This window comes from Lepidochelys olivacea (assembly GCF_965140295.1).
Source record: "Lepidochelys olivacea isolate rLepOli2 genome assembly, chromosome: 12".
NCBI classification, from domain to species: Eukaryota; Metazoa; Chordata; order Testudines; family Cheloniidae; genus Lepidochelys; species Lepidochelys olivacea.
The window spans coordinates 9,069,597-9,096,866 of record NC_140422.1 but is presented as its reverse complement, the minus strand read 5'-3'; the positions used below and the strand labels follow the sequence as shown (position 1 = coordinate 9,096,866).

At 45.1% G+C, this 27,270-nt stretch overlaps 1 protein-coding gene across 4 annotated transcripts in view; it reads left to right on the top strand.

The window, feature by feature from the left end:
* The window catches only part of NECAB2 (N-terminal EF-hand calcium binding protein 2), a 368,846-nt gene that overhangs the window by 337,687 nt on the left and 3,889 nt on the right, over positions 1 to 27,270 (top strand). For all 4 annotated transcript variants that reach the window (XM_084644586.1, XM_084644587.1, XM_084644588.1 and 1 more), the window contains 3 exons: positions 4,789 to 4,845; positions 15,311 to 15,423; positions 17,302 to 17,379. In XM_084644586.1, coding sequence (XP_084500712.1) covers positions 4,789 to 4,845; positions 15,311 to 15,423; positions 17,302 to 17,379 — 248 coding nt within the window. The remainder of the gene's footprint in view (positions 1 to 4,788; positions 4,846 to 15,310; positions 15,424 to 17,301; positions 17,380 to 27,270) is intronic.

Genomic DNA, 27,270 nt, shown 5'->3' with positions numbered 1-27,270 from the left:
GAACACGAAACAATAGGTGTTACCATACAGACTGTAACAAGAGTGATCAGAAAAGGTGAGCTATTACCAGCAGGAGAGAGGGGGTGGGGAGGACCTTTTGTAGTGATAATCAAGGTGTGCCATTTCCAGCAGTTTACAAGAACAGTAGGAGGGAAAATAAATAAGGGGAAATAGTTTTACTTTGTGTAATGACACATCCACTCCCAGTCTCTATTCAAGCCTAAGTTAATTGTATCCAATTTGCAAATTAATTCCAATTCAGCAGTCTCTCGTTGGAGTCTGTTTTTGAAGTTTTTTTGTTGAAGAATTGCAACTTTTAAGTCTGTAATCGAGTGACCAAAGAGATTGAAGTGTTCTCCAACTGGTTTTTGAATGTTACAATTCTTGACGTCTGATTTGTGTCCATTTATTCTTTTACGTAGAGACTGTCCAGTTTGGCCAATGTACATGGCAGAGGGGCATTGCTGGCCCATGATGGCATATATCACATTGGTAGATGCGCAGGTGAATGAGCCTCTGATAGTGTGGCTGATGTGATTAGGCCCTATGATGGTGTCCCCTGAATAGATATGTGGGCACAGTTGGCAACGGGCTTTGTTGCAAGGATAGGTTCCTGGGTTAGTGGTTCTGTTGTGTGGTGTGTGGTTGTTGGTGAGCATTTGCTTCAGGTTGGGGGGCTGTCTGTAAGCAAGGACTGGCCTGTCTCCCAAGATCTGTGAGAGTGATGGGTCATCCTTCAGGATAGGTTGTAGACCCGTGATAATGTCTCTTTGGTCACTCAATTACAGACCTAAAAATGGCAATTCTTCAATAAAAAAACTTCAGAAACAGACTCCTACAAGAGACTGCTGAATTGGAATTAATTTGCAAACTGGATATAATTAACTTAGGCTTCAATAAAGACTGGGAGTGGATGTGTCGTTACACAAAGGAAAACTATTTCCCTTTATTTATTTCCCCTCCTACTGTTCTTGTAAACTGCTGGAAATGGCCCACCTTGATTATCACTACTAAAGGTTCTCCCCCCCCTCCCCGCCTGCTCTCCTGTTGGTAATAGCTCACCTTTCCTGATCACTCTCATTACAGTGTGTATGGTAACACCCATTGTTTCATGTTCTCTGTGTATACAAAAATCTCCCCACTATATTTTCCACTGTATGCATCCGAGGAAGTGAGCTGTAGCTCATTAAAGCTTATGCTTTAATAAATGTGTTAGTCTCTAAGGTGCCACAAGTCCTCCTGTTCTTTTTTCTCTGAGATGCAGCTTCTTATCTGAAAAGTCTTCAAACACCCCTTCTTTTAAAGCACCTCATGTACCTATTACAGCTTAAACCAACCGAAGGCCAGAGGAGAAATAAATGAAAGGCTTCTTTGCACACACCACTTGCACTTCTGTTGATTCAGTATGTGCCAGGTTTGCCTCGTTGATTGGTTGGTTTGGTTGACAAAGCAAGGACGCTTCAGGGGGAAAGGGGTTGTATGTGGGATCCTGGAAAGAAGGGCTGCTCTGAGCTGTGCCCTGGTATCCCAAGTCATGGCTCAAGAAAATTCAGCTCAAGGTGACTTTGCTGTTCAGCAAGTGACATTTTGAGTTATACAATAAGAGCCCCATTGGAAGGTCTGCACAGTGAAGAAACTTCCTTGCGTTAACTGACTTCAGTATCTCTGTTCAGTGTGCTAGGAAGGGATTAAAAATGCCAATCACACACTGATACATAAAACCCACTGCAGCCTGGGATAATGCTATGTAGGCATTCCTCTGGCTTCAGAGACTTTAAAGATCTGGTAGTTCTCCTAGCAAGAGGAGACACCTGTGAATAGGGTTGTATCCACCTCACTTCCCAATGCCCCTATTCCCACAGTACCAGATATATTTGGGATAACTTAACCCACTACTGTACATACATATGCTGCAATACATAATGTATCTCTGATTTTAATTTTGTAATGTTGGTTGATATTATGCAGTAATACATCATGTTGGCAAACAGCACTGACTGCATTTTCAAATCTCACCATATCTACAGGCCATTAATAAAAGAGGTTACGGGAAAAAATCAATTCCTTCTTTATTGATCTTAGACTGTATAGATGCGTGAAGGGTCCTAACTTTCTTTCATATGAGAAATCTCTAATTCAGGACACCAGTTAAGCACACAGCTGAGGGATCATTTAGAGACAAGATCAGTTGCTTTCATTCAGGGTTCAGACTGGGGTGCATGGGGGAAAGAGGGAACAGTGAAGGTGACCTAATTTAAATGTTGTGTAAGATGCACATTGCACAAGGCAGCAGTGCGTGAGGAACACCTGTTGTTGTTGGATTCCTGCCTAGTTCTATATCAATATATACATCACATATGTGGCGATTATGTTTGGGTGGTAAATTGCATTTATCATGCACCTTTCACGTCCTCACCTGCCCTCTGCCCATTGAGCCAACTGCTGCTAATGTTTCAAGGCTTAGTCACCATTTTATCTGAAATCAGCCTACCACAGAAATGGTCCCTTGAGTCTCCCGAATGTGACATTTCCCTCCTACATTTACAGTGGCCACATCCAACATTGGGAGACTATCCAGTCTTGCATATGCGCTTTTAAGGGCTTAGATCTCCTGACCCTTTGGAGATAGAAAAGGGAGGTTTTATACCATTTGAAAGGGGAGATCCCCAGCAACTCAATGTGGGATGCAGGAGAACACATTGCCAGCCTTGATGCACTCTTGGTAGACAAACAGACTCAAGACACGACACAGTGCAATAGTTTAGCCAAGGGAAGGTGTGCAGAGATTGTTAGTGAGGAGGGCAAGGTGCTCAAAATTCCTGGAAGAAGTAGGTTTCAATGGGGAGGCTTTATGTGACTTTATATTGAGAGAGGGGGCCTTAGGCACCAATCACAGGTGCTTAACTTTATTGGCATAAGTTGTCCTGTTGGAAGCACAGTAGTAAAGTTAAACAAATGCATAAGGGTTAGCTGGGCCAGGGCCTCAAGCAGCAGTATGACTGAAGTTGTGGAGCGGAGGGTGAGAGATGGAGAGGGAAGGAGGGAGGAGCATACACAGCGAATAGGGCAGGAGGTAGAAATGAAAGCAGGGATGATGCCAGTGGCAAGTTTGTGCAGGGTCTTGCAGGCTAGAATGAGGAGCTGGAGTTATTGAATGCAGTACAGCACAAGAAGCAATGTTAACTGCCTTCCCCAGCTGATGTGTCGTCTGCACTCTCGATTCCTGTCTTATTTTCTCCTCTCCTAGATAAGGCAATGAATATCAATTCTCTCTGCTGCCCTCGAAGGACAAACGATGTGCTCAGAAGTTTGGTCCCACCACAAAAAATAAAAACACTCTAATGTCCAAATCTGTGTTTGCAACTTGCAAACATGCAGCCCCGACATTGGTCTCAAACCAGCTGATTGCACATTGGATTTTTCAGATTCAGAAGCTTAGAGAGTTGGATGGCTGTCACTGGCAGATAACATTATGTGCAATGTCTCTCTGTACGCTGCCTTTTGTGCAGATCACTGGGAAAATGACTTCCACAGCTCACATTGGGGAAATGTTTTTGGAAGTGCTAAATGGCCCTAGGTGTTGAAAGTGATAGATAAAAGACACAAGAAGGGTTCCATTGCTTACACTCCTGCTTTAAATGCTCCATTAGTATTCATGGTATTAAGGTGATAAAATAATTTCATAACTTTGGGTTTTAAGATGAGTTGAACTAATTTGTTCAGCTTGTTATTGTGAGCTAACAGTGTGTGCATGCAGATTTACTTTTGATGGTGTGACATGATGGTTCAGAGATATGGAGCCTTGTACTTCTGTATGGTAGAAATCTAACCCTTATTGGTTGTGACTAGGAAGTCAGCTGTTTGGTCCCTATCAAGTGAATTGTGGCAGGGTGTGTAGCTATTCTCTAGGAGACAAGTGACCACATCGTAGGAGAGGCTAAAAATAATATAGTAATATCTGGGCCTTATCTAGTGCTTTTCATCTGTAGATCTCAAAGCACTTTATAAAGGAGAGCCCTATCATTATCCCCATTTTACAGATGGGGAAACTGAGGCACTGAGAGAAGAAAGTGGCTTTCCCATGGTCACCCAGTAAACCAGTGGCTGAGGTGGGAATTAAACACAGTTCTCTTGAGTCCTAACCATCAGCCCACGCTGCCTCCAGCCCATGTCAGCACTTACACAACCCAGTGTAACTACTCTTCTGTGAATACATGGCGAACTTTCCTCTCCAAGTCTGTCCATCTTCATTATAACAATGCAAAAGATCATAGATTCCAAGGCCAGAGGGAACCACTGTGATCATCTAACCTGCCCTCCTGTTTAGCATAGGTCATAAAACTTCCCCAAAACAATTCCTACGGCAGAGGCCCTGCCTAGGTCACCATCCCTGGATGCTAGGGCTATAGGTTAGATAGCCATGTGTGTAGACTGTTGTTTTTAAATCCTTCTTTCTCTTAGTTCTTTGTTTTTACTGTGAGAATAAGCAATGCTGTACTTTTAAGAAGGCTGTTTGGCTGTATACACCACTGGTCACCGACTCTCGCAGGGAAGGACTGCGGATGCTGAACCCAGTCAGACCTGCTGGTTAAGTATAGTTGATATACAGGGTGTTGTAGCCCCTGGCTTTGGCTAAGAGTGGGGGAACTGTGAAATTCCAGTCCAGGAGAGGTAAAGAACACCTGAACAGGGCAGCTAACCTTGCAACCCTGATAGAGACCGTTACCGTTCATTTTTCCTTGTTTATTGCAATTATAATGGTGTTTGTATTTTCTGCACTTTTTTCAGACTCTCTGGTTTGACCTGCACCAGAGACTGTCAGACAGCGAAAGCACAGCTTGCACGGTGAGTACGCACAAATGGGATCGGTCCCTGCAAATATGAACGCCTCTGTTTGCATATGCAAATATGAATGCATGCATGAGCATATTTGCATGTCACACTTGGCCTCTTCCTGCTAAAGCTGTGGCTCTAAAGGTGAGCTTAAACCAAGAGGAAAGTCTCTTCTTCTGGACCCCTTTGGGGGGTTACTGTGTCATGTGATGTCACTCTTCAGCAAGACGAAGCATTGGCTCAGAAATACCACCTGTTATCTGTTTTTCTTCGCATGAAAACTTTAAGTTAGCTCAGTGGTTCTCAAACTTTTGTACTGGTGACCCCTTTCACACAGCAAGCCTCTGAGTGCGACCCCCCCTTATAAATTAAAAACACTTTTTAATATATTTAACTCCATTATAAATGCTGGAGGCAAAGTGGGGTTTGGGGTGGAGGCTGACAGCTTGCGACCCCCCCCATGAAATAACCTCGTGACTCCCCGAAGGAGAACCCCAGTTTGAGAACCCCGAGTTAGCTGTAAATGGGCAAAGCTTTCTTTTCCAACAACTCCACACTTACGAGTTGTGAAGGGGGATTCCCACTTCTCTTTATTTTCAGGATTTCTCAGAGAAGCAAACATTAACCTTTTCTGGAAATCAATAGCGCGATTAACTGTATCAAATGAAGTTGCTCATTAACATTTCCTTGAATCAGCAGTGCTGTTTCTATAGCACTGTGAATTTAAGCAAATGGATCCTTCCATGGGAAAAAATGGATTATTTAGAATTCCTGAAATGATTTCATGATTGAATTGGGAAATGACAATTAAACATTTGCATCCTGAAGAGCTTCGTGGACCTCTTTTGCCATAGTTAACTTCATGGCACTAATCGTTTTCTGTTTTCAAGACAAATATAGATTTGCACCTTTTCTGTGTCTGCAGCAGCAGATGAATGAAAGTCCATCAGTAGAGACTATACAGTACATCACATTGCAAAATATGGCTGTTTTGTCACAGGTTGTTTTGTGTGCTAAGGTAGGACGCTAACCAATCCTACCACTGTCAAAACCTTGTTATCAGAAACTGCTGCCATTCAGCTTGTGCCATGAAAGAATGGGCTCTAGACAGTATGCAGAAGGAGACTTTGTCTTTAGAAAGGGAACTCGTCTGGGAGAATAAATACACCTCATGGCTAGATGCTGTGGGTTTGTTTTTCCGTATGCTTGTCACTACTGCGGTGTTTTTGTGCATTGATACCAACATCAACAGTAGTTGTGTGAGCAAAGAAATGATTTGAATGTCACTTCTTTTTCGGCTTATTGACCATCTGTGAGTAGGTTGTAGATTCTCCAATTTATTAGTTTTTTGGATGCCATTGGTACCTAGCTCTTTGCTGTGGGTTTTTTTTATTGTTGTTTTTTTTCACTTGAGGGGTTCCTCACTATTACTCAACATTCAAAATATGAACTGTGCTGCTTAGTCATGACTGGTGATGTACTTCTAGGGTGACCAGATAGCAACTATGAAAAAACGGGACAGAGAGTTATAGGCGCCTATATAAGAAAAAGTCCCCAAAACAGGACTGTCCCTTTAAAAACGGGACATCTGGTCACCCTACATACTTCACTTGCCATTGTGTTTATTTCGTGATTGGATAATCATGCAAGCCTTCTGAGCATAATTGTTTATGTTTGCAAATGTAGAACTCTGTTTTCACAAATACTCAGACAGGCAACTTTAAAATTTGTTTCCCACGCCCATATGTGCCAGAACAGCTTCGAGGGTCAGGTCTTCATGGCTGAGGCTGTCTCTTACTGTGTGTTTGTACAGGACCCAACACAGTGGCATGCAGATCTAATAATATTTGTTTGCATAAAATGAACCAAAAGAGGTTGTGAAAATGGCTGAAGGGAAATTTATTTTAAAATGTGAACAAAAATTCCCATAAAATGTTTTGCACTGTTTGCTCAGCTCTGCTACATCGTGCATTGCAAACCACTTGTCTTTTTTTTAAAACGTGCAGATGATAAAAATGCAGCAGTCTGCTGCATTCTGGCTGAGGAGCATGGCGAAAATAAGCCCATGCATTTACTTATTAGTAACTAAGATGGGCTTGAACCAAACCGAAGCCAGAGTTTGGGTTCAGATCCAAGCTTTGTGGTTTGGATCCATTTGTAGTTAATACTCAAAAGCAGAGCAGGGGCCTGGCTAGAAGCTTCCAGTGATGCTGGAAGACTCCCAAGGCTTAGATAGATCTGCAGTTCATGTGTGGGATTTATGATGTTACTGGAGAGAGACTTTTTCACATTGGCAAAGGTATGAAAGTTAGGGGGTCAATGTGGTGCTGAGAGAGAGCTCTGGGGAGGAGCTCACACTGCCAGGAAGACACTACAAAATCCACAGCCTGCCAGGGGTGTGGTTAAAAGAACAAGATTGTGGCTGGAGAGCCTCTGCACTCCAGCCATTCCTAGTTCCAGGAATGGTCCCTCAGGGCTCTGAGCTACTATTTGGTTGCCAGTAGGCACCAAAATCCACCGTATGTACACTGAGATCTCCCCATTACTGCATGGGTTGGGATAGGTCATCCTCCTCCGAGGACAGTCTGGCTCGCTGTGGCTAGGGAGGCATCATCCTGCCTCCCTCCAAATTTCATGGAAACAGGAGGGAGATAATGTGGAGATGAGAGCGGTATAAGAACCTGTATAGAATAGCATAGACTGCATTAACTTTTTCTGTGCCCTTCCCACCTTACCTTTCACACTGGTAAGTCCTCCTTTAACAGAGGCACCTGAGGACAGCAGGGATTCCCTGCATGGCACCTCTTCAAAATTAAGTGAAAATCCAAGATAATGAGAAGTTATGCTTACGGTGAGAACAAAGCCCTATGACATTTTATGTAGCCCATTATCACAGTGCCGGAGAAATGGACAGAGCACATCTGGACAAGCACATACCGGTGCGGTCTAATCAACAGATTGGCAGCCAGTCTAAAGAGCCACAGTTTAAATATTGGCTTTCCCGTTTGATTTAAGTTGCTTGTCAGAGTTGGAGCAATTGCTGTCTTCATGTGCCCTCACCTCGACATCCTGTCTAATGAAGGGCCGGGCATTTATCCTGTGCATCGCAAGCCCACCACTTCAGGGCTTGGCGTGGTCGGACTCTAAGGGACAAAGGAATACAAATGGAGATACTTCATGAACTGGGCAAGTTTCAAGTTTGCTTTAGGGAAAAACAGCCTGAAAGTCTGGGATCATCTGTCCTTATCCTCTATCAACCTGCAACAGCGGAGAAGCGTTCCTCAAATACTGATTTATGGTCCTTGTTAAGTCAGAGCACTGACCGCAGGGACTTGTTAAAAACTTTAAAAATGGTGGTGTCCTGATATAACACACAGTGTTTTGTGACAAGAGTATGCTTATCACCCTGGAGAAAGACCAGGAAAATAGCTCACGCAGTGTACTGTGTTTGGGATATCTGTGGCAATTTCGAAAGAGGGCTGATGTATCAAACGTCTATGAAGCTGCCAGAAGCTGGGAATGAGCGACAGGGGATGGATCACTTGACAACTACTTGTTCATTCCCTCTGGGGCACCTGGCATTGGCCACTGTCAGAAGACAGTATACGGGCTAGATGGATCTTTGGTCTGACTCAGTATGGCCGTTCTTATGTTATGTTCTATCTGGAAACCTTTGCTTTCCTCCAAAGAACGCAGACAAAAAAAGGATTTTTTTTCTTTTACTTTGTGCAGATTTAGCATGTGAAACTCATTGGCAGCTGACATAATTGAGGCTAAGAGTTTGCTGGGATTCAAGAAAGGACTGGATGTTTATATGGCTAATGAGAACATCCACAGTTACATTAGACAGGATCTGAATGTATTTTGTTTTAAAGGTAGAAGGCCTATAAACCTTCATGCTTCTAGGTTCTAAGTGAAGGGTGTTAGGAAGAATCTTCCCTTTGAATAGATTTTTCCATATTTGTAGTATGAGGTTTCTTTCACCTTCCTCTGAAGCGTTGAGTCTCTAGAACTAGAGACTTGATACTGAATAGAACCACCACTCATCTGAAGCAGTCTGGCAGTTTCTATGGTCTTTTACAAAGCTTGCATGTCTTCTAAAGATTTCGCTCCATTGGGTTAGCAGTGCAGCATTGAAATGGACTCGAACAAGCCTTTCTCCTTTGAAAGGACTCCTGCTTGTGTCCGGGGTGTGAATGACACTGCTGCTAGTGGTTCACACCTCTGTGCATGGAAAAATGACATTGAAGATGATTTTTCTCCATATCTTTCTTTGCTCATAATTACCAGTGGAGCCTAGAATCCAATTATCCCGTAATGGTTGGCAGTCCTTCTTATGGATTTGAATAGGCCTTTCTTCTTTCCCTCAAGGCTCTTGCAGTCATTTTTCTATTGTCAGAGGAGTGTGATGTAAGTAGGAAGGTGCATTGATCACAGTTATTTTAATTAAAACAGAAAAATGAAGTGGAAACTGCCTCTCTTAAGCTGTTGCTTGGAATCCCATAAGCCCACAGAACAGTTTTATTGTACTTGCTATCTTAGCCAGGATTTTAAAAAGCAGGCTCTATCTTCGGCATTTCGAATGCACCATCCATCTCAGCGGTACCCTAGTTAGGAATCAGGAAGGCACCAAGATAAATTTTCTTTTTTTGTTATATGTTTAGTTTCTCATCCAGATTCAGATTTCTAAGGGAATAAATATTAAATGAAATTGACAGCTCTCTTTCTCCACATGTGAAATCCCAACCCAGATTTGACCCTTATTTCATATTTGTATTACAGCAGAGCTTTTGGGGGCAGGGACTAACTTTTTGTTCTGTATTTGAAATTGATTGGATTAGCTATTGCAGAATAGCTCCCTGCATGAATACTCTTATTCCTGAATGAGCATCCGTGTGGGGCGTTATTCCAGAATAGCCATAAGCATTTTAAATTCACACCTTACCTTTTTCCAAAATAGTTTCTCCTTGAAGACAAGCCCGTTTAACCTTGAGGGCAAGTGTGGAGTGTTACAGCAATCATAGTGAACATTCAATTCCCTGAAATAGAGATGCTCTAGTACATGAGCTCTCTGATCTAGAGGCGGCCTGTGGCTGTCTAACTGGAAACCGAAGTGGCATTTCTTGGAAACTAATGCACTGCAAACGGATATATGTTGATGTATCTTTGCTATGAGCTGGGGATGTTGCTGTGGTGATGTCTGCCAGTCTTTGGACCCCAGGCCTTGCTCATAGAACATTATAAAGCATTGCATTGGGGTTGCCAATGTAAAACAATTACAGTGAGCTGTTTAGGAGAGAAGGGAGCAGTCCTGGGGCAGAGCCAGAATGAAAGGCAGGATAAAATAAGCAACGTGACACTGAGTCAGACTGTCATGTTGCTGAATGAACCTTCGTGCACTGCTCGTTCTGGGCCCAGTGATAGTGGTTTCGTGGCAATATGGAGGTGAAGGTGCCACACACCAGCCAGCAGAATCGAGGAACATCAGAGAGACGTTCCACTCGGGGGTGGGGGAGGGAGTGCTTTATGCTAGGCCAGACAGCTGCTGTTTAATCTGGGTGGGATGCAAAGGGACTGTCATAAAGGACACAGGCACAGCGTGAGTGTGACACAGGCATAGAGGTGGTCCCGTGATGTTCCCTATTGGACTGAAACAATCCTAAGTGGATAGAGGGGTGGAAATGTTGCAGGGGGAGGAAATGTCAGTCTTCATGAAGCAGAGAGTCCCTGACTCCCTCGCAGAAAGGCATGGGGTCTTTGTTCCTGGAAGGATGTCCACATAGTGAGGCCACGTATGATGGACTCGACTTCCCTCAGAAATCCTTCTCCACACAAGCCAGCAGGTGATTTTCCTTGGTGACCGTTTACACTGCCGTCCTCCTGCAGTGAGCACCAGGGAATGCCCAACACGTACCCTGCGGCTGTGACATTGGTCACCGGGTGCAGAATAGCCAATGTGTCTTCCCCCGACTTCCTGGAAATACCAGCACTTTTGGATTGGGGCTGAAGGGCTGGGTGCTGGGGAAGCCATATTGTTTCTGGGGGCTCAGCAGCATCTGATCCGGCATTCAATAAACACTGCATTAATTATGAGGCTGCCAACTTACTCCTGTCTAGTGAGTAGCAGGAGAGGGGCAAAATGGGAAATGTGTAGCTAAGTGCCTTCAGACACACCCATTTTCTGCCCTTACCTCGCTCTTAAGAATAGAGGAGCTGTCATGCAGTGGGTCTGAAACTCACTTCCACTCAATGAGACCTATGCATAGTGCTTATCCTTGCCATTGCAAAGCCTCCACTGTCACTTGTGCTGTTCTCTGTATATGTCACGTTAAGCATTACATCAGTCTGATAGTAACAGAACATCTCTGTTATTTCAACCCCCGACCATTTTAAAGGGAGGCAGAGATCTATGTCATCACCTAGAATGTTGCACTGGTAAAGAGACAAAATAAGCAGGGCAACGTTGAAAAAAACAAACCTGCCTCTGCCAAAGCAGGAGACGAACAATCATCTCTTGTTTGTTTGGTCGTCGTTCTGGTTTGGGAATGTATACGTTAAGAAACAGAGGCACGACCAGTTGATCTGAGCATAGGGAGCTGAAACAGAAACTGATGGGTTCTAATCCTCACTTGGACACAGTTTTACCCTGTGACCTTGGTCACGTCATGTACCTTCTCCATGCCTCAGTTTCCCCATCTGTGAAATGGGGATAATAGCACTTCTCTGCCTCACAGAGGTGTGAGGAAAATTAGTTGGTCATGTTTATAACGTGCTTCAGATGTGCTATCTCAGGGCTAAATACTTTATTCCTTAATTTTGTGCTTTACCCTTCTCTGTTCCTTCAGTTGCTAAATGCAGAACTGGCTGTTGCTGCTTATTCTGAGACGTACTAAAATGCTGAAAATTACACACCCGGTGTTTAGGTATAAATAGATATTTTTGCACAGGAGGATATTTTACATATGCCTATTTATGATTGGAAACTTGAAGGCAGGACAGATCTGTTGAGGTAGGAGGCACTAACATGTGCTCTTGCTTGTCTTTTTCCAGTCTGTTAAAAAAAAAAATAAAACAACCCTCAATGCTTGTGTTACCCTGCCTCTGGGCTCACTATTTTTATTCTGGGAGTTGCATATGTAAAGCCTCATCCGTTCTTGCACAGCCTCCAACCTCCCGTTTACTGAGAAGGTGGGGTTGGGCAGCTCCAGACATAAAAATGAACAAATCACTGGCTTATGCATTTCAAAACCATTTGCCTTTGGACAAAGAACTTGCCTGGAAAATTTCACCCTGATATGAGAAGATTTCAGGAAGCTATTAGTGACTGAAAATAGGGGGTTATTGTGGAAATACTTGTATATCCTTAACTATATAGTTATCACCAACATTTCAGCTATTAAGTATCAGAGAAAAGGCTCGTGAGTTGCTTCTGTTTATCCTGCTTCATGTAACATGAGAACTAGGGAGCATGCAGTGAAATTATTAGAAGGCAGCAAGATTAAATGCAAATAAAATGAAATAAATATTGACACAATGGATAGTTAACTGTGGAACTCAAGGTTGCAGGATGTTATTTAGGTGCAAACAGCTTAGTTTCAAAAGAAAAGTAGTCATCAAGCTAAGAGTAGCTATCAAAAATTACTGTGTTGTCATGAACCAAGGAATAAATTGGTCAGTAGCTGTTGTCAGGAACAATTTTACCCTGTGATAAATAGTATTGAAAAATATATTGTGGGATGTTTTACCAAGATGGCTGCTTTATGTGGCATGAGCTACTGTCAGAGACAGGATACCAGGGTGGTTGCACCCTAATTCCTTTCTGTTATGTCAATTCCTATTGTCATATGATGTGTGTGAAAAGACGTAGAATGCATGGAAAAATGGCTTTTCACGTTCTTCGTCGCTCTTTATTGGCGGTGACACTGTTTGCTTTGAAGGGCAAAACAGGTTAATCAAGAGAAGCTTCACTTTTAATGAAACAGTGCAACTGATTATTAAAAGCAAATGGAGTATGAAAATTGAACTGCCAAAAACTCATTTCACTCTGCAGAAGAGCAGTTTAGCTTTCTTTCCATGGTGTGTCTATATCCCATTTGTCTCTGGGGAGAAAGGGTATTTTAAGTTAAGAGTGGGGGATTGTTAAAAGTGTTTAAAATCGATGATTATGAATAGAAATTTGGTTTGGGAAAAAACATCCTTGTGGGATGGTTATTTCCGTGCTTTGCATTGGTCTCTTGTATCTAGAATAGGTGTTTGTAATAAAACATGGAGAGCTTTGGTGAAGCCCTCACCCCTCTGTCCCTAGCAGTCTAGTGAGAGCATGGGATGCTGCCATGCCTAGCACCTCAGCAAAGTAATGAGACTCAAACTACAGTAACTGCAGGCCCTTCATTGCTGCATGGGATTTCTGAATAGGACACAGAACTACACCTTCCTCTGTTGGACAAGGCATCCCTTTGGTCGTCTGGTTTTATCTTCTCTACCCAATGGAAAGAGTGGAGTACGCAGAGTCTTAGCCCACATATCGTGGACCAACTCTGCAGAGTACAGCTGAGTTCTCTGCCCAGCCCTACAGACTTTAAACCACCTATAACCCACCTACAAATGCAGGTGGAAACATCCCACTGAACTGATTTAATTGGGACAGCATCAAATTCCCAGGGAGTAGACCCTATGCCACCATGAGAGTTCAAGTTTAAGACCATTTTTTCCACTCCCTTTTTGGATCAAAAGAACCCCAAACCTTGCATACAGGGAGGTGTCCTTCACTTACTTCTCAGTGGAGTGACGCCAGGGATGAATTTGGTCCCAAGTCTATCATTAAACTCCCCAGTGGGGAGAGAGCAGAATGCATGCGAAGAAGTGACTTCTACCTGTAGAGCGACTGGTATTCACTGCAGCAAATTAAACTCACTGTCTTCTGTTCCATGTTCCCTTTCCACTACACATGCCTAAAACAGATTTCCTGTCCAATAATATTGTTGCCAGAGCTTAGCCTGCCCCTTGCTGTTCCCATTCACAAGCAGTTAATGGGCATTACAGAAAGGTATTCCTGAGATGTTCGCCTTGCTCTAGAACCAAAATACCTTCTAAATAGGGCTTGTTAGTTGATTTCCCTCCCTCCTGGCTCAGGTCTATTGCTTGCATCTTACATTACTCTGTGGAGTGGGCTCTCTGGTCCACTTTGAGTTTGCTTACAGGTCTGTGTGTATTACAATAACTGGCAGACAGTGGGGCGAGACAACTTTCAGATGCTGCCCCTGCAATCCTACTATTGTGCACAGCGTGAGATTTGGGTAACATATAGTGACTGTTAATGAAGACAAGTCACGTACCGGTATCAAAACAAGATGCACTTGGTCACATCACAGCTTTAAAGCATTGTGAGCCGCACAGCCCACCACTGGCCTAGATCCAAATATGGGGCAACACGTGCGGCAAACACACCACATGAGGGACACTAGAAGAGGAAGCTTGAAATGCCAGTGGCTTGAGCTCTGTAGAACATGCAAAGCTTTCCACTGTCGCTGTTGCTTATTCATTGCTGATATACGGTGAGATTACACCACATTTGTGCAGAATGGATGTACACTGAACTCTGATGCAGGTGGTTTTTCTCAGGTCAAATGAGGCAGAGTTGAGAAGGGTTGTGTCTTGAAATAACCAAACTCCAGAATCTCTGATCTGTTTTAGCTTCCCCTCCCTAGGAGACCCAAGAAAATGATGCTCTTCTAACACCGATTGGCTTGTCACCGCCCTTTAGCCTGGCAGTACTCCAACTCAGAAGTTGCACTCCATGATCCTTTCAAAGATCGGGACACACCTGTTCACAGCACCTTCCTTATAAACTTTGATTAACAGTCATAATCTTCTGAAGAAGCTTTCATTATAGTTGTCTGATGTACACACTATCTCGTTAGAATTTAAAGCAAAAAAATATTCAGTGACTTACCGCTCAGTCTTACAAACACTACCAGGTTACCTGCTTACTAACTGGGAAAGTCCAATTAACATCAACAGAGAAATTCTCTTCATGTTTATTTTTTGTATTATGGTAGCACCTAGAAGCCCCAACTGAGATCAGAGCCCCATTGTGCTGGGCAGTGTACTCATGTATGGTAAAATACTGCCCTGGCCCCAGGAGCTTACAGTCTAAATAGACAAGACAAAGGGTGTGAGGTGAACAGAACTGAAGTGACTTGCCCATAGTCACACAGCAATGAAAGAGCCAGAAACAGAACCAGTCTCCAATGTTTTAGCTACTAGATGGCGCTTCCTCTGCTGCCGTTCCGTGAACTCAGGCCCTTGGTGACAAGTAATTAAGTAGAGCCAGAGAGCACAAGACTAATGTAAAAATGACAGCAGGTGATTGCCAAGATTGCAATTGTGACCTAAAACAAAGAAATCTACCAGCTTTACTTTCCAGCTGCATTAGAACTCGCCTGTTTTATTGATTTGTTTTGCGTTGCCTTTTCAGTATCTCTTTTTGGTGCGGAATGAGATGACAGTTTCCCAGAAGCACCTGGGGGAATTCTGTAGCTCCCTTAAGCAGTACCTGAAGCATGTGGCAGGACAGAGGGACTGTTTCCAGTAAGTATGATTCTCCACCTCTCTGAAGGAAAATGGGAGTAACTGTTTCAAAAAATGAATCTCCTCAAGTTTAACATATAGCACCACTGTTGCCTTAGCTACTCAAATGCCTACCGCTTTGCCAGTTACAAATGGCACATACTGAACACAGATCTAGGGTTAGTCTAGATATAGCCCCAGCCAAAATCCCATCATCCTCAAAATCGGGCAAGATGAGGCAAGGACAATTTGAAATCCAAACCTGGATCGGTATCTAGATTATGTCTTCGTAATGGATCCACCTAAAACCCCAGATCAGAAACCTCACAGTTTAAAAAAAGAAAAGGGGTACTTGTGGCACCTTAGAGACTAACCAATTTATTTGAGCATGAGCTTTTGTGAGCTACAGCTCACTTCATCGGATGCATACCGTGGAAACTGCAGCAGACTTTATATACACACAGAGTTCATAAAACAATAACTCCTCCCACCCCACTGTCCTGCTGGTAATAGCTTATCTAAAGTGATCATCAAGTTGGGCCATTTCCAGCACAAATCCAGGTTTTCTCACCCTCCACCCCCCCAGCTATTACCAGCAGGACAGGACAGGGCTTCAGGAGGAAAGTGGGGTGGGAGGAGGTATTGTTTTATGATCTCTGTGTGTATATAAAGTCTGCTGCAGTTTCCACGGTATGCATCCGATGAAGTGAGCTGTAGCTCACGAAAGCTCATGCTCAATAAATTGGTTAGTCTCTAAGGTGCCACAAGTACTCCTTTTCTTTTTGCGAATACAGACTAACACGACTGTTACTCTGAAACCTCACAGTTTAAGTGTGCTCAGATCTGAGACAAATGTTTCCATCTGAGTCCTCCTTCAATGTAATCCAATCACTACTGTGCTGGCCTGTGTGTGCAGCAGTTTACATTAGTCTGAGCCATAGGGGTCGTGCATCAGGGATGTTGGCCCACAAAGGAGAAGTGTGGGTTCTAAACAGTGTCGGGTACATCGTTCACTATGCACGGGGATAAGGGCATGTGTCAGCACCTCTCAGAGGGCAGAAAAAAGCAGTGAGAGTTAGGCGCCCTTAGCTGAAAGCACAAGACCCAAAGCAGAGTCAAGGGAAGCCATGTGCTCTACAGCTGCATTGGGTAGTGGCTTTCCTGTGCAATTCTGAGGTCACAGAAAGTGCTGTGGCTGTACGTGAAGTCAGTGAATGGAAGCTCCTGGAACAGACTTGCTAGCTCATTCGAAGCCAGGTTTTCCTCTTCCCCCCCCCAAACAGAAAAGTCAGACCCAATCCCTGCTCTTATCGGATGCAGCTAATCTCTCCTCGGGCCTTGGCCAGATAATCTTGATTGTCTGTAGTTTGCCCCCCACTCAATTATTTAACTCTCACGCTTCTAAGGAAGATACAGCCACACTGTAAATAGGGAGTGGAGTGATAGTGCAGTAGGTTAACAGCTAGCTGTTTACACGGTGTGTTGGTTCATTCTGGGGGCTGAGGGTGATGGAGGCTTTTGACTCATGGGCAGTCTCAATGGTGGACTCAGACAGAGGCTACAAGCTCATGCACCCGTGAGAGGGAGAAATCCTGAATCCACCATCCAATCACTGTGCTGTGCAGCCTTCGGTCCTGCTTCTGAAAGGTGCTGAACATTCCAGTATCTGATTAATCGTCATTACTTTCATGTCTGTGTCTGACATAGGGAGCTGGGATGTGTTGCACTTCTGGCAGCTGAGTGTCCTGCTGCCAGTGAGTTTCATGCAAGCTGACAAGTCATCGCTTGGCGCTCCCAATCCAGTGGTGTGGCTGGAATAGGTAATCTTGCACAACATATATGTGTGTGTGTTTGCTTTTGATTCTCTCTCTCTCTCTCTCTCTCTCTCATCCCTTTCAGTGTAACTGCAGTGAGGCTCCCGGATGGAGTCACTTTCATCGTCTATGAGTTCTGGGAGACTGAGGAGGACTGGAAGAGGTAGGGTAGCAACATTTAATCTTACAGGTTAAAAAAATTATACATCAGAGATGGGCCTGACCTGCAGATTGCGGGTGATCCAACCCCTTTGGTCTTGGTTTGGGACCCTCCCTATTATATATATATATACACACACACACATACAAATATTTCATACTACATGGGAATCTTTTCATAGCAGCATCTCAAAGTTCATGGTTGCTGCAATGGTATTTGACGTTCATTTTGCTATTCATTTGGTTGGATGGGAACTGTTTCAAGCCTAGGTTTTGTGAGACAACCCTGCAATAGCTAAGGTCTGTTGAGCTGAGAGCCAGACAAGTGCCCTGGCCCACCATCCCCTCGAGGCAGAAGTGCTGTGGCCAGGAGAGGCAGCTATAAAACTTATCCTTTAGAAACGGAGGGATGGAAAGGATGAGAGCAGCAAGAGTCTCATGGGGAGAGAAGTTAGGAAAGGGAGCTTCATTGGCAGGAGAAGGCTTAAAAGAAACAACCCACTTATTCCTCTTCCTTTTCCACCGATTCTTGTGCTTCCTCTCAGAACACGTAAGCCCATCCCTGGCTGCGTCTGACTCTAGTGTGAGTGGTTTGGTAGAGGTGAGAGAAATGGCAGAGGGGAGGGTATGTGTATTTGGTTGGTTGGTAGGTTTCCTTTCGCTCCTCCACATATTGAGTAAAGCACTGTAGATGAGGGGAGCGTGACTGAGTTTCAGGGTGAGGAGGAGTTTGATCAGAATAGAGGCTGATGGCTCTAGCGCTTCAGACAGGCTTGTTCATCTACGTTCTTTGTTATTGCGCAGTTTAAGCCCATTTTCCCAATCAACATCCTTTCAAGGATCTGTTCCTACAAGATCCTGGTGGGAAATGTACAGAGCAGTATGCAGATGGCCAGCTGTATCTTTCAGCTGTATCCAGAAAGGAAAGATGGAGCTGTGCTTCTATTTACGTACAGTTAAAATTAATCATACTACGTGATGGAGAGTTAGGTCATTGAAAAGAGCCGTATATAGATAGCGCTTCCTATCAGAAGAACTCCAAGCACTTCAGAAAAGTGGGGATCCTCCCCGTTTCGCACATGAGGAAGGTAAGGTTCGGCAAGTGAGTCCTGAGGAGGACAGGTCTCTGCTGTCCGAATGCAACGTATTCCCCTGTGTGCCATGGAACTCAGGCCTTGATCTGGTTCTCTTGCTAGCAGGGGCTCGGGGAGCTGTGGAGGCAGCATGCTCAGCCTTGAAGAGGAAGGTGAATCTTGTTGTAGTCTTTTTGAGCACTAAGGGGTGACCCATCAGCTAGAAAAATGTACTGGCTACATTGCCATATATTGGGCACATATCTGGTGGTCATCACCAGGGTGGATGTAGATGCTTGAAGTTGTGCTGTTTTTCTATATCACATACTGTTTAAACATTATCATAAAATCTCAAAAAGGGCCTGTGACTGGTTCAGTCACAGATACCCTCTTGGGACTGTCACCTGATGTGCTGAATTTACCTCTGAGCCCATTTTCCCTGCCAGCTTGGGATTTCAGAACCCTGTCTTGTTGAGCCAGACATGCTAGCCTGCTGCAGGCACAGACCCAGGTCTGGTCCATGCCCCCAGCGCTGCAGACTTTAACCAAAAACTGCTCAGCAAGTCACCTATCTCCAGCACCCAGACACCCAGGTGCCAATAGGATCCAAACCCCAAATAAATCCGTTTTACTCTGTATAAAGCTTATACAGGGTAAACTCATAAATTGTCTGCCCTCTATAACACTGATAGAGAGATATGCACAGCTGTTTGCTCCCGCAGGTATTAAACACTTACTCTGGGTTAATTAATAAACAAAAGTGATTTTATTAAGTATAAAAAGTAGAATGTACATGGTGTCAAGTAATAACAGACAGAACAAAGTAAGTTACCAAGCAAAATAAAAGCAAAATAAAATACCAAGCAAGTCTAAGCCTAATACATTAAGAAACTGAATACAGGTAACTCTCACCCTTAGAGATGTTCCAATAAACTTCTTTCACAGACTAGGCACCTTCCTAGTCTGGGCCCAATCCTTTCTCGTGGTACAGACCTTGTTAGTTCCAGCAGGCATCTTAGATGAAAAGCAGGGGCTTCCACATGACTGGGTCCCTTTTGTTCTGTTCCACCCCCTTTTATATCTTTGGCACAAGGCGGGAATCCTTTGTCTCTCTCTGGGTTCCAACCCCTCCTTCTAAATGGAAAAGCACCATCTTAAAGATGGATTCCAGTATCATGTGATAATGGCCCACACTTTGCATACCTACAATAGGACCTCAGAGTTGTATTTCATATTCCTAATTTCAGATACAAGAATGATACATTCATACAAATACAATGACCACACTCAGTAGATTGTACACTTTGTAATGATACCTTACAAGAGACCTTTTGCATAAAGCATATTCCAGTTACATCATATTCACACTTATAAACATATCTTTATAAAACATATGGAGTGCAACATCACAGGCCACAACTCAAAGAAACATAGGCTAATTTTGCCCAAAATTGGCAGAAAGCTTCTAAATACAATTGGTAATGCAACTATGTACTCAAAAGAGTAGTGGTTTTGGAAAGTTTGGGAAATATTTAGCCCCAGGTGATATATTTTATTCATTTTCCTGTACTTTTTTGCCTTTGTTTAAAGCAAAAGTCTGTAGTCACGTGACAGTATGAGCTTGTTTGAGCCAGGTAATACATCAAAATATTTGTCATTATTTGTAGAATGGACTGTTCTGAGAAAGTTTGTGTGTCTGTTATTTTTATGAAGTTATGCAGATAAGACCCTTGACCCTGAATTATAAAACATATTTTTATGGGAGACACAAGGTGGGTGAAGTAATATCTTGTATTGGCATAGACTTTTTGTTATCGGCTTGGCCAGAGACATAAGTCTGAAGCACACATGGTACAATTGTAATGATCTTCTAGCATGGAATACAATACATGTCAACATGTTATAAATCCGTAATGACTCTTAATAGAAGGGTTGTAGAATGTCTTGCATGACTATGTTGTGTGACTAACAAAGTATAACTACGTACTCTTACGTAACCCCCTACATAGAACTATGAGCTACTGAATGTCTAATGCAACACCCCTTTGAGCTATATTTACTCACAAAAATAGTCAGTAATTTGTAGATATTTGAAACATTTCTACACCCCCTCAGAATCTGTGTCTGGTGCGTTCAGTACTCCATTACTACACTTGTCACTGGTGTATGCATCAGAGCACACCAAACCTTCCCTCGGGCATTTGCATCTCCTTGTTGCACAAGTGCTCTCACAGCCACACTGCACAAAGGTGAGGATGGCTCCTGGCGCAGGGGGCATCACCATCATTTTAAGAACAAGCTGCCCCATGGTATCTCTCACCCGTTCCTTGTTAACAGGGGACACTTGAGGAGACTGAACTGTTGTAGGATTCCATAGGCCTAACTGATAGTTTGCACATTTCAGGTGCTGCCTAAAGGAGGGCATTGTTAGTGGAAGTTTCTCACTTGTGTTGTTCTTAGCAAACAACCTGTGGCCACATTAGCTGGAGATGCTTGCTTCTTGCCACAGCACAATAGAGATACCAGCGAGATATTGGCTGCTGACCCTGAAGTTACCTACCTTCCAATCTTGCTAGTGATACTAAGCAAGGATTACTTGATTCCGCTACTGCTTGGCTCTTCATTAACTCTCGGGTTAGGTCAGGTCTGCCCATGACATGAATTGAAAGTAATGGTCCTAATTTATAAACCCATCGACAGACAGAGACGTGGTCACCTGCTAGAATGTTGTACCCACTTTGATATATGACCATGGCTGAGTTTTTCTGCTCTTTGCTCACACTGTCGATAACGAGAGCAGGCTGATAAATGACAGCATGCAGTTAGGTTACTGACACACCGTAGCTGAAATTTCACGTGTTCTTGGGATGGGGAAGAAATCTTTTCTTTTGCACCAAGCTAGGGAAAGCACGAGCAGTATTCACACAGACTGTATCTACCTCACTCGTCTTCCCTTGATCTCGCAAATAAAAGCTCCCAAACTCCACAATCTAGGCATTATTAGATTTTCCCTTTGGAATGATGAAGTGGTGCTGTTGTGAGCAAGCCAGGGTCTGCTAACAGGCCCAAGGACACACACAGGCCGCTGTTCAAAGTGCTCGAAAGTTCATAGAGTCAGATGGGCTTGGAGACTGGTATGCTTGTACCTTTTTTCATTTGCAGACCCCTAAACATTTCAAATGGAAATCTTAGACATCTCTGTGGACCCCTAGGGGTCCGCAGACCAGGGGGTGAAAACCACTGTGCTAGAAGAAGGGTGTGGGTACTATTTGTGGTGCAAATTTGGGGTCACGGTCAAGGAGTACCTGAGCGATAGCGCCCTTCCTCTACCGGCCCATGACCTGTGTTTAAAGTGCTGTAAAATGCAAATGCACAGCCAGAGAACTGGTATGCCAGTTTAAGACCCAGAGTTGTGTCTGAGGTACAAGTTTGGGGTCATTTGGTGATTAGAACCTCTCCTTTCTCCTTTCTTGTTTTTACAATGGGGCAAACTGCCCCGGGGACTCCAGTACAGTGGTGCTGGAACAATTTTTGTAGTGGGGGGAGGGAGCTGCTGCTGATGGTGCTTGTTATTTCTACTTCAAGCCAGAGGGTGCGGCAGCTCCCCTAGCCCCTGCACCACCGCTCCGGTAGTGTTTTGGGTGGCTGTCCAGACAGAGCTGATGCAGCAGGCGTGCAGTGCTGAGCTGCGGCGTGAACTGAGAATGAGCGTGCTCAGTACATGCCACGTGACAGATGGGTAATGCTGGGTTAACTCCCCCTTCAGCTTGCTGAGAAGGGATTTGAACCTTCATCACTTCCATCTCACGTGACTGTCCTAAGTGCCGCACGAGAAGGTATTCTGATGGGAAGGGCTCCCTCCCTCTTTTCTGATGAATCTGTTCCACTTTAACTACATATTAATTGGGCCAAAAGAAGCCTCAGAAGCCCTCTGTGGTATGGAGATTAGGGGATTCAACCAAAGCGTGGAAGACCCTGGTTCAAATTCGGCCTCTGCCTGGGCAGAACACGGTACCAGAGGGATCTTCCCCCGGAGGTGAGTGCCCCTGTCACTGAACAATGGGCTGTTCTGTGAGGGGCTGTTGCACTTTTAATTAAATGAATTGGGGCCAAAGAAAGCATCTGAATCACACTTCTGTCCCCACTGGTTAGGTGGGAGATCCCAGGTCAAACCCTCCACAAAGGGAGGGTCAGAGGTGGGAGATCTCCGTCCAAACCCCTTCATTGTCCCAAGAAGACAATGGCCTCCGGAGAGCAAGAGAGGATTTGGACAGGGTTTGTCCCACCTCAAAGGACAGCCATTGAGGAAGCAGAACAATCCCTCTTCAGCCCCATTCTTAGCAGGCAGAGGTGGGATTCAAGCCAGGATGATGGACTCAGAGCCATAGGCTTAAAAGGAGCAGCAATACTCATTTAGTCTAACCCCTGTCAAGGTGCAGGATTTGTAGTGTCTAAACGATCCAAGACAGACGGCTCTCCAGCCTCCTCGTAGAAACCTCCAGTGAAGGCCCTTCCACGCCTTCCTGAGGCAGGCTGTTCCATTGTCCTGCAGGTCTCCATTACTCCAGCCCAAAAATCAGGGCACACACCTCAGTGCTGGAGATCCATCTTCAAACCCTGTTTTAACAGGCAGTGAGGGAATATGAACCAGCCTCTCCTATGCCCCAGGCAAGTAGCCTAACCCCAGGCTAGCAAGGGAGTCTTACTGTGAGCTGGGCTAGTTAAACAGTTTCAACAGCAAGATTGCGGGTGTTTCCTCCTCCTCTCCCCCTGCCCATTAACGTAGCCCATAGACCAATGATGAGGGTGGTCAGCTGAGAGGGGGCAAATGAAATCCCTTAGCCTAAAGGTTACACAGGAGGGTACCAGCTGTTTTGTGTGGTATTCGACATGTACACAATCTCACAAGAAACAGTTTGGGCACCTAAGTCACCTGACTCCAAGCAAGGGGTTCTTGGCTGTGGCTCACAAGCTGAGCTAGGCCCCGCTTTCCATGACAGGAAGAGCGGAGCCTCATCGCCAGGCGCTAGCTTAGGCGGCTCCCTGCCTAGTATGCTGGCTTTCGCGGAGCCCTGTCTTCGGTGCCTGGCTCTCCCCAACCATTGAAGAGGGAGCCTAAGGCCCTAACGCCAGCTTTGGGGAGCCCATTGTTGTGCCAATGATTTCAAAATTTGACTGTGTTTTGCTGAGTTATGACCATTTTGGTTTGGCTGTCCGATTATTGGGGGGGAGAACTGCACCATGGCCAGCATCTCCATCCACCCTGCTGCTGACCACCAGCTGTGTGCCCAACATACGGTAGCAATGAAGTTTTTCTAGCTGATGGTTACCCAACTTGTCTTAGGTGCCTGTACACAAATGCAAGAAGCCTGGGAAACAAGCAGGAAGAATTGGAAGTCCTGATGTGATTGGAATAACAGAGACTTGGTGGGGTAACTCACATAACTGGAGCACTGTCATGGATGGATATAAACTGTTCAGGGAGGACAGGCAGGGGAGGAAAGGTGGAGGAGTTGCACTATATGTAAGAGAGCGATATGATTGCTCAGAACTCCAGTATGAAACTGGAGAAAAGCCTGTTGAGAGTCTTTGGGTAAAGGTTAGAGGCAAGAGCAACAAGGGTGTTGCCGTGGTGGACGTCTGCCGTGGACCACTGGACCAGGAGGATGAGGTAGGCGGGGCTTTCTTCAGACAATTAACTGAAGTTTCCAGAACACAGGCCCTGGTTCTCCTGGGGGACTTCAGTCACCCCTGGGAGAGCAATACAGCAGTGCATAGACCATCCAGGAAGTCTTTGGAAAGTGTTGGGGACAACTTCCTGGTGCAAGTGCTGGAGGAACCAACTAGGGACCATGCTCCTTTTGACCTGCTGCTCACAAACAGGGAAGAATTGGTAGGGAAAGTACAAGTGGGTGCCAACCTGGGCAGCAGTGACCATGAGATGGTCCAGTTCAGGATCCTGACAAAAGGAAGAAAGGAGAGCAGCAAAATACAGACCTGGACTTCAGAAAAGCAGACTTTGACTCCCTCAGGGAACTGATGGGCAAGATCCCCTGGGAGGCTAATATGAGGGGGAAAGGAGTCCAGGAGAGCTGGCTGTATTTTAAATAAGCTTTGTTGAGGGTGCAGGAACAAACCATCCCGGTGTTCAGAAAGAATGGCAAATATGGCAGGCGGCCAGCTTGGCTTAACAGAGAAATCTTCGGTGAGCTTAAACACAAAAAGGAAACTTACAAGAAGTGGAAACTTGGACAGATGACTAGGGAGGAGTATAAAAATGTTGCTCGAGCATGCAGGGGTGTAATCAAGAAGACCAAAGCACAATTGGAATTGCAGCTAGCAAGGGATGTGAAGGGTAACAAGAAGGGTTTCTACAGGTATGTTAGCAACAAGAAGATCATGGAAAGTGTGGGACCCTTACTGGATGGGGAAGGCAACCTAGTGACAGATGATTTGGAAAAAGCTGAAGTACTCAATGCTTTTTTTGCCTCAGTCTTCACAGACAGGGTCAGCTCCCAGACTGCTTCACTGGGCAGCACAGTATGGGGAGGAGGTGAGCAGCCCTCAGTGGTGAAAGAACAGGTTAAGGACTGTTTAGAAAAGCAGGACATGCACAAGTCCATGGGGCCGGATGCAATGCATCCAAGGGTACTGAGGGAGTAGGCTGATGTGATTGCAGAGCTATTGGCCATTATCTTTGAAAACTCCTGGCGATCAGGGGAGGTCCCGGACAATTGGAAAAAGGCAAATATAGTGCCCATCTTTTAAAAAGGGAAGAAGGAGAATCCAGGGAACTACAGATCAGTCAGCCTCACCTCAGTCCCCGGAAAAATCATGGAGCAGGTCCTCAAGGATCCATTTTGAAGCACTTGGAGTAGAGGAAGGTGATCAGGAACAGTCAACATGGATTCACCAAGGGCAAGTCATGCCTGACCAACCTGATTAATGAAATAACTGGCTCTGTGGATCTGGGGAAAGCAGTGGACATGATATACCTTGACTTTAGCAAAGCTTTTGATACAGTCTCCCACAGTATTCTTGCCAGCATGTTAAAGAAGTATGGATTGGATGAATGAACTATAAGGTGGATAGAAAGCTGGCTAGATTGTCAAGCTGAAAGGGTAGCGATCAACGGCTCGATGTCTAGTTGGCAGGCGATATCAAGCGGAGTGCCCCAGGGTTGGTCCTGGGGCCAGTTTTGTTCAACATCTTCATTAATGATCTGGATGATGGGATTAATTGCACCCTCAGCAATTTTGTGGATGACACTAAGCTGGGTGGAGAGGTAGATACACTGGAGGGTAGGGATAGGTTCCAGAGTGACATAGACAAAATGGAGTATTGGGCCAAAAGAAATCTGATGAGGTTCAACAAGGACAAGTGCAGAGTCCTGCACTTAGGAAGGAAGAATCTCAGGCACCGCTACAGGCTGGGGACCGACTGGCTAAGCGGCAGTTCTGCAGAAAAGGACCTGGGGATTACAGTGGACGAGAAGCTGGATATGAGTAAGCAGTGTGCCCTTGTTGCCAAGAAGGCTAATGGCATTTTGGGCTGATAAGTAGGGGCATTGCCAGCAGATCGAGGGAGGTGATTATTCCCCTCTATTCGGCACTGGTGAGGCCACATTTGGAGTGTTGCATCCAGTTTGGGGGCCCCCCACTACAGAAAGGATGTGGACAAAATGGAGCGAGTCCAGCGGAGGGCAACAAAAATGATTAGGGGGGCTGGGGCACATGACTTACGAGGAGCGACTGAGGGAACTGGGCTTATATAGTCTGCAGAAGAGAAGAGTGAGGGGATTTAATAGCAGCCTTCAACTACCTGAAGGGGGGTTCCAAAGAGGATGGATCTAGACTGTTCTCAGTGTGGTGGCAGATGACAGAACAAGGAGTGATGGGCTCAAGTTGCAGTGGGGGAGGTCTAGGCTGGATATTAGGAAACACTATTTTACTAGGAGGGTGGTGAAGCCCTGGAATGGGTTACCTCAGGAGGTGGTGGAATCTCCATCCTTAGAGGTTTGGTTTTTAAGGCCCGGCATGACAAAGCCCTTGCTGGGATGATTTAGTTGGGGTTGGTCCTGCTTTGAGCAGGGGGTTGGACTAGACCCCTCCTGAGGTCTCTTCCAACCCTAATCTTCTATGAGTCTATAACTCATTAATATAATACCCCAAGTTAATTCTGGCTGATATACTAGCACTTTCCTGTAAGCCCTCCCGCTGATGCTGGATCTAGAGTAATAGCTGTGGACGGAGGCACACTAGGCTGGAAGGAAGGTCAATGAGCGGAATTGTAGGCAATGGTGGATTCTCAGGGTGCTTGACAGGACTCTGAGGCCCCCTCCCCCATGTACACACACACACCCTTCAAGCATGTGTCAGGTAGGGGGAGGTGGGGGAAACATTAAGGCTGCATTGGCTTTTTCCAGTGCCCACAGCACTGCTGAACTTAAAGGACCGTTTGACTCAGCCATTGCAATTAGAGCTTTTGAATGAAAGAGTTTGTGCAGTAGAGGGCAACGTTAGCCAGAGCCTCACAAGAGTTGCTGTGCAGTGTAAAGGGAGGCCAGGTTCAGCCCCCAGGCAAGCACTGCCTCAGTCCTGTTTTCCATGCTAACGGGAGTGGAACCACTCTGAGCGTTAATCTGCCCCAGCTCCTGTGGAACTGGTATGGCCCCAGGGAGCTGGCTTTGGTGACACGGGCTTTCAGCAGAGGCAGGCCCTGCCCCAGTACTTGGTGTGAGCCAGCCTGAGAGTGGCCAAAAGTCCTTTGCTGCCTGGGGGGGGGCAATTTGAACAGCAGGTGCTGAAGCAAAACCAGGGATG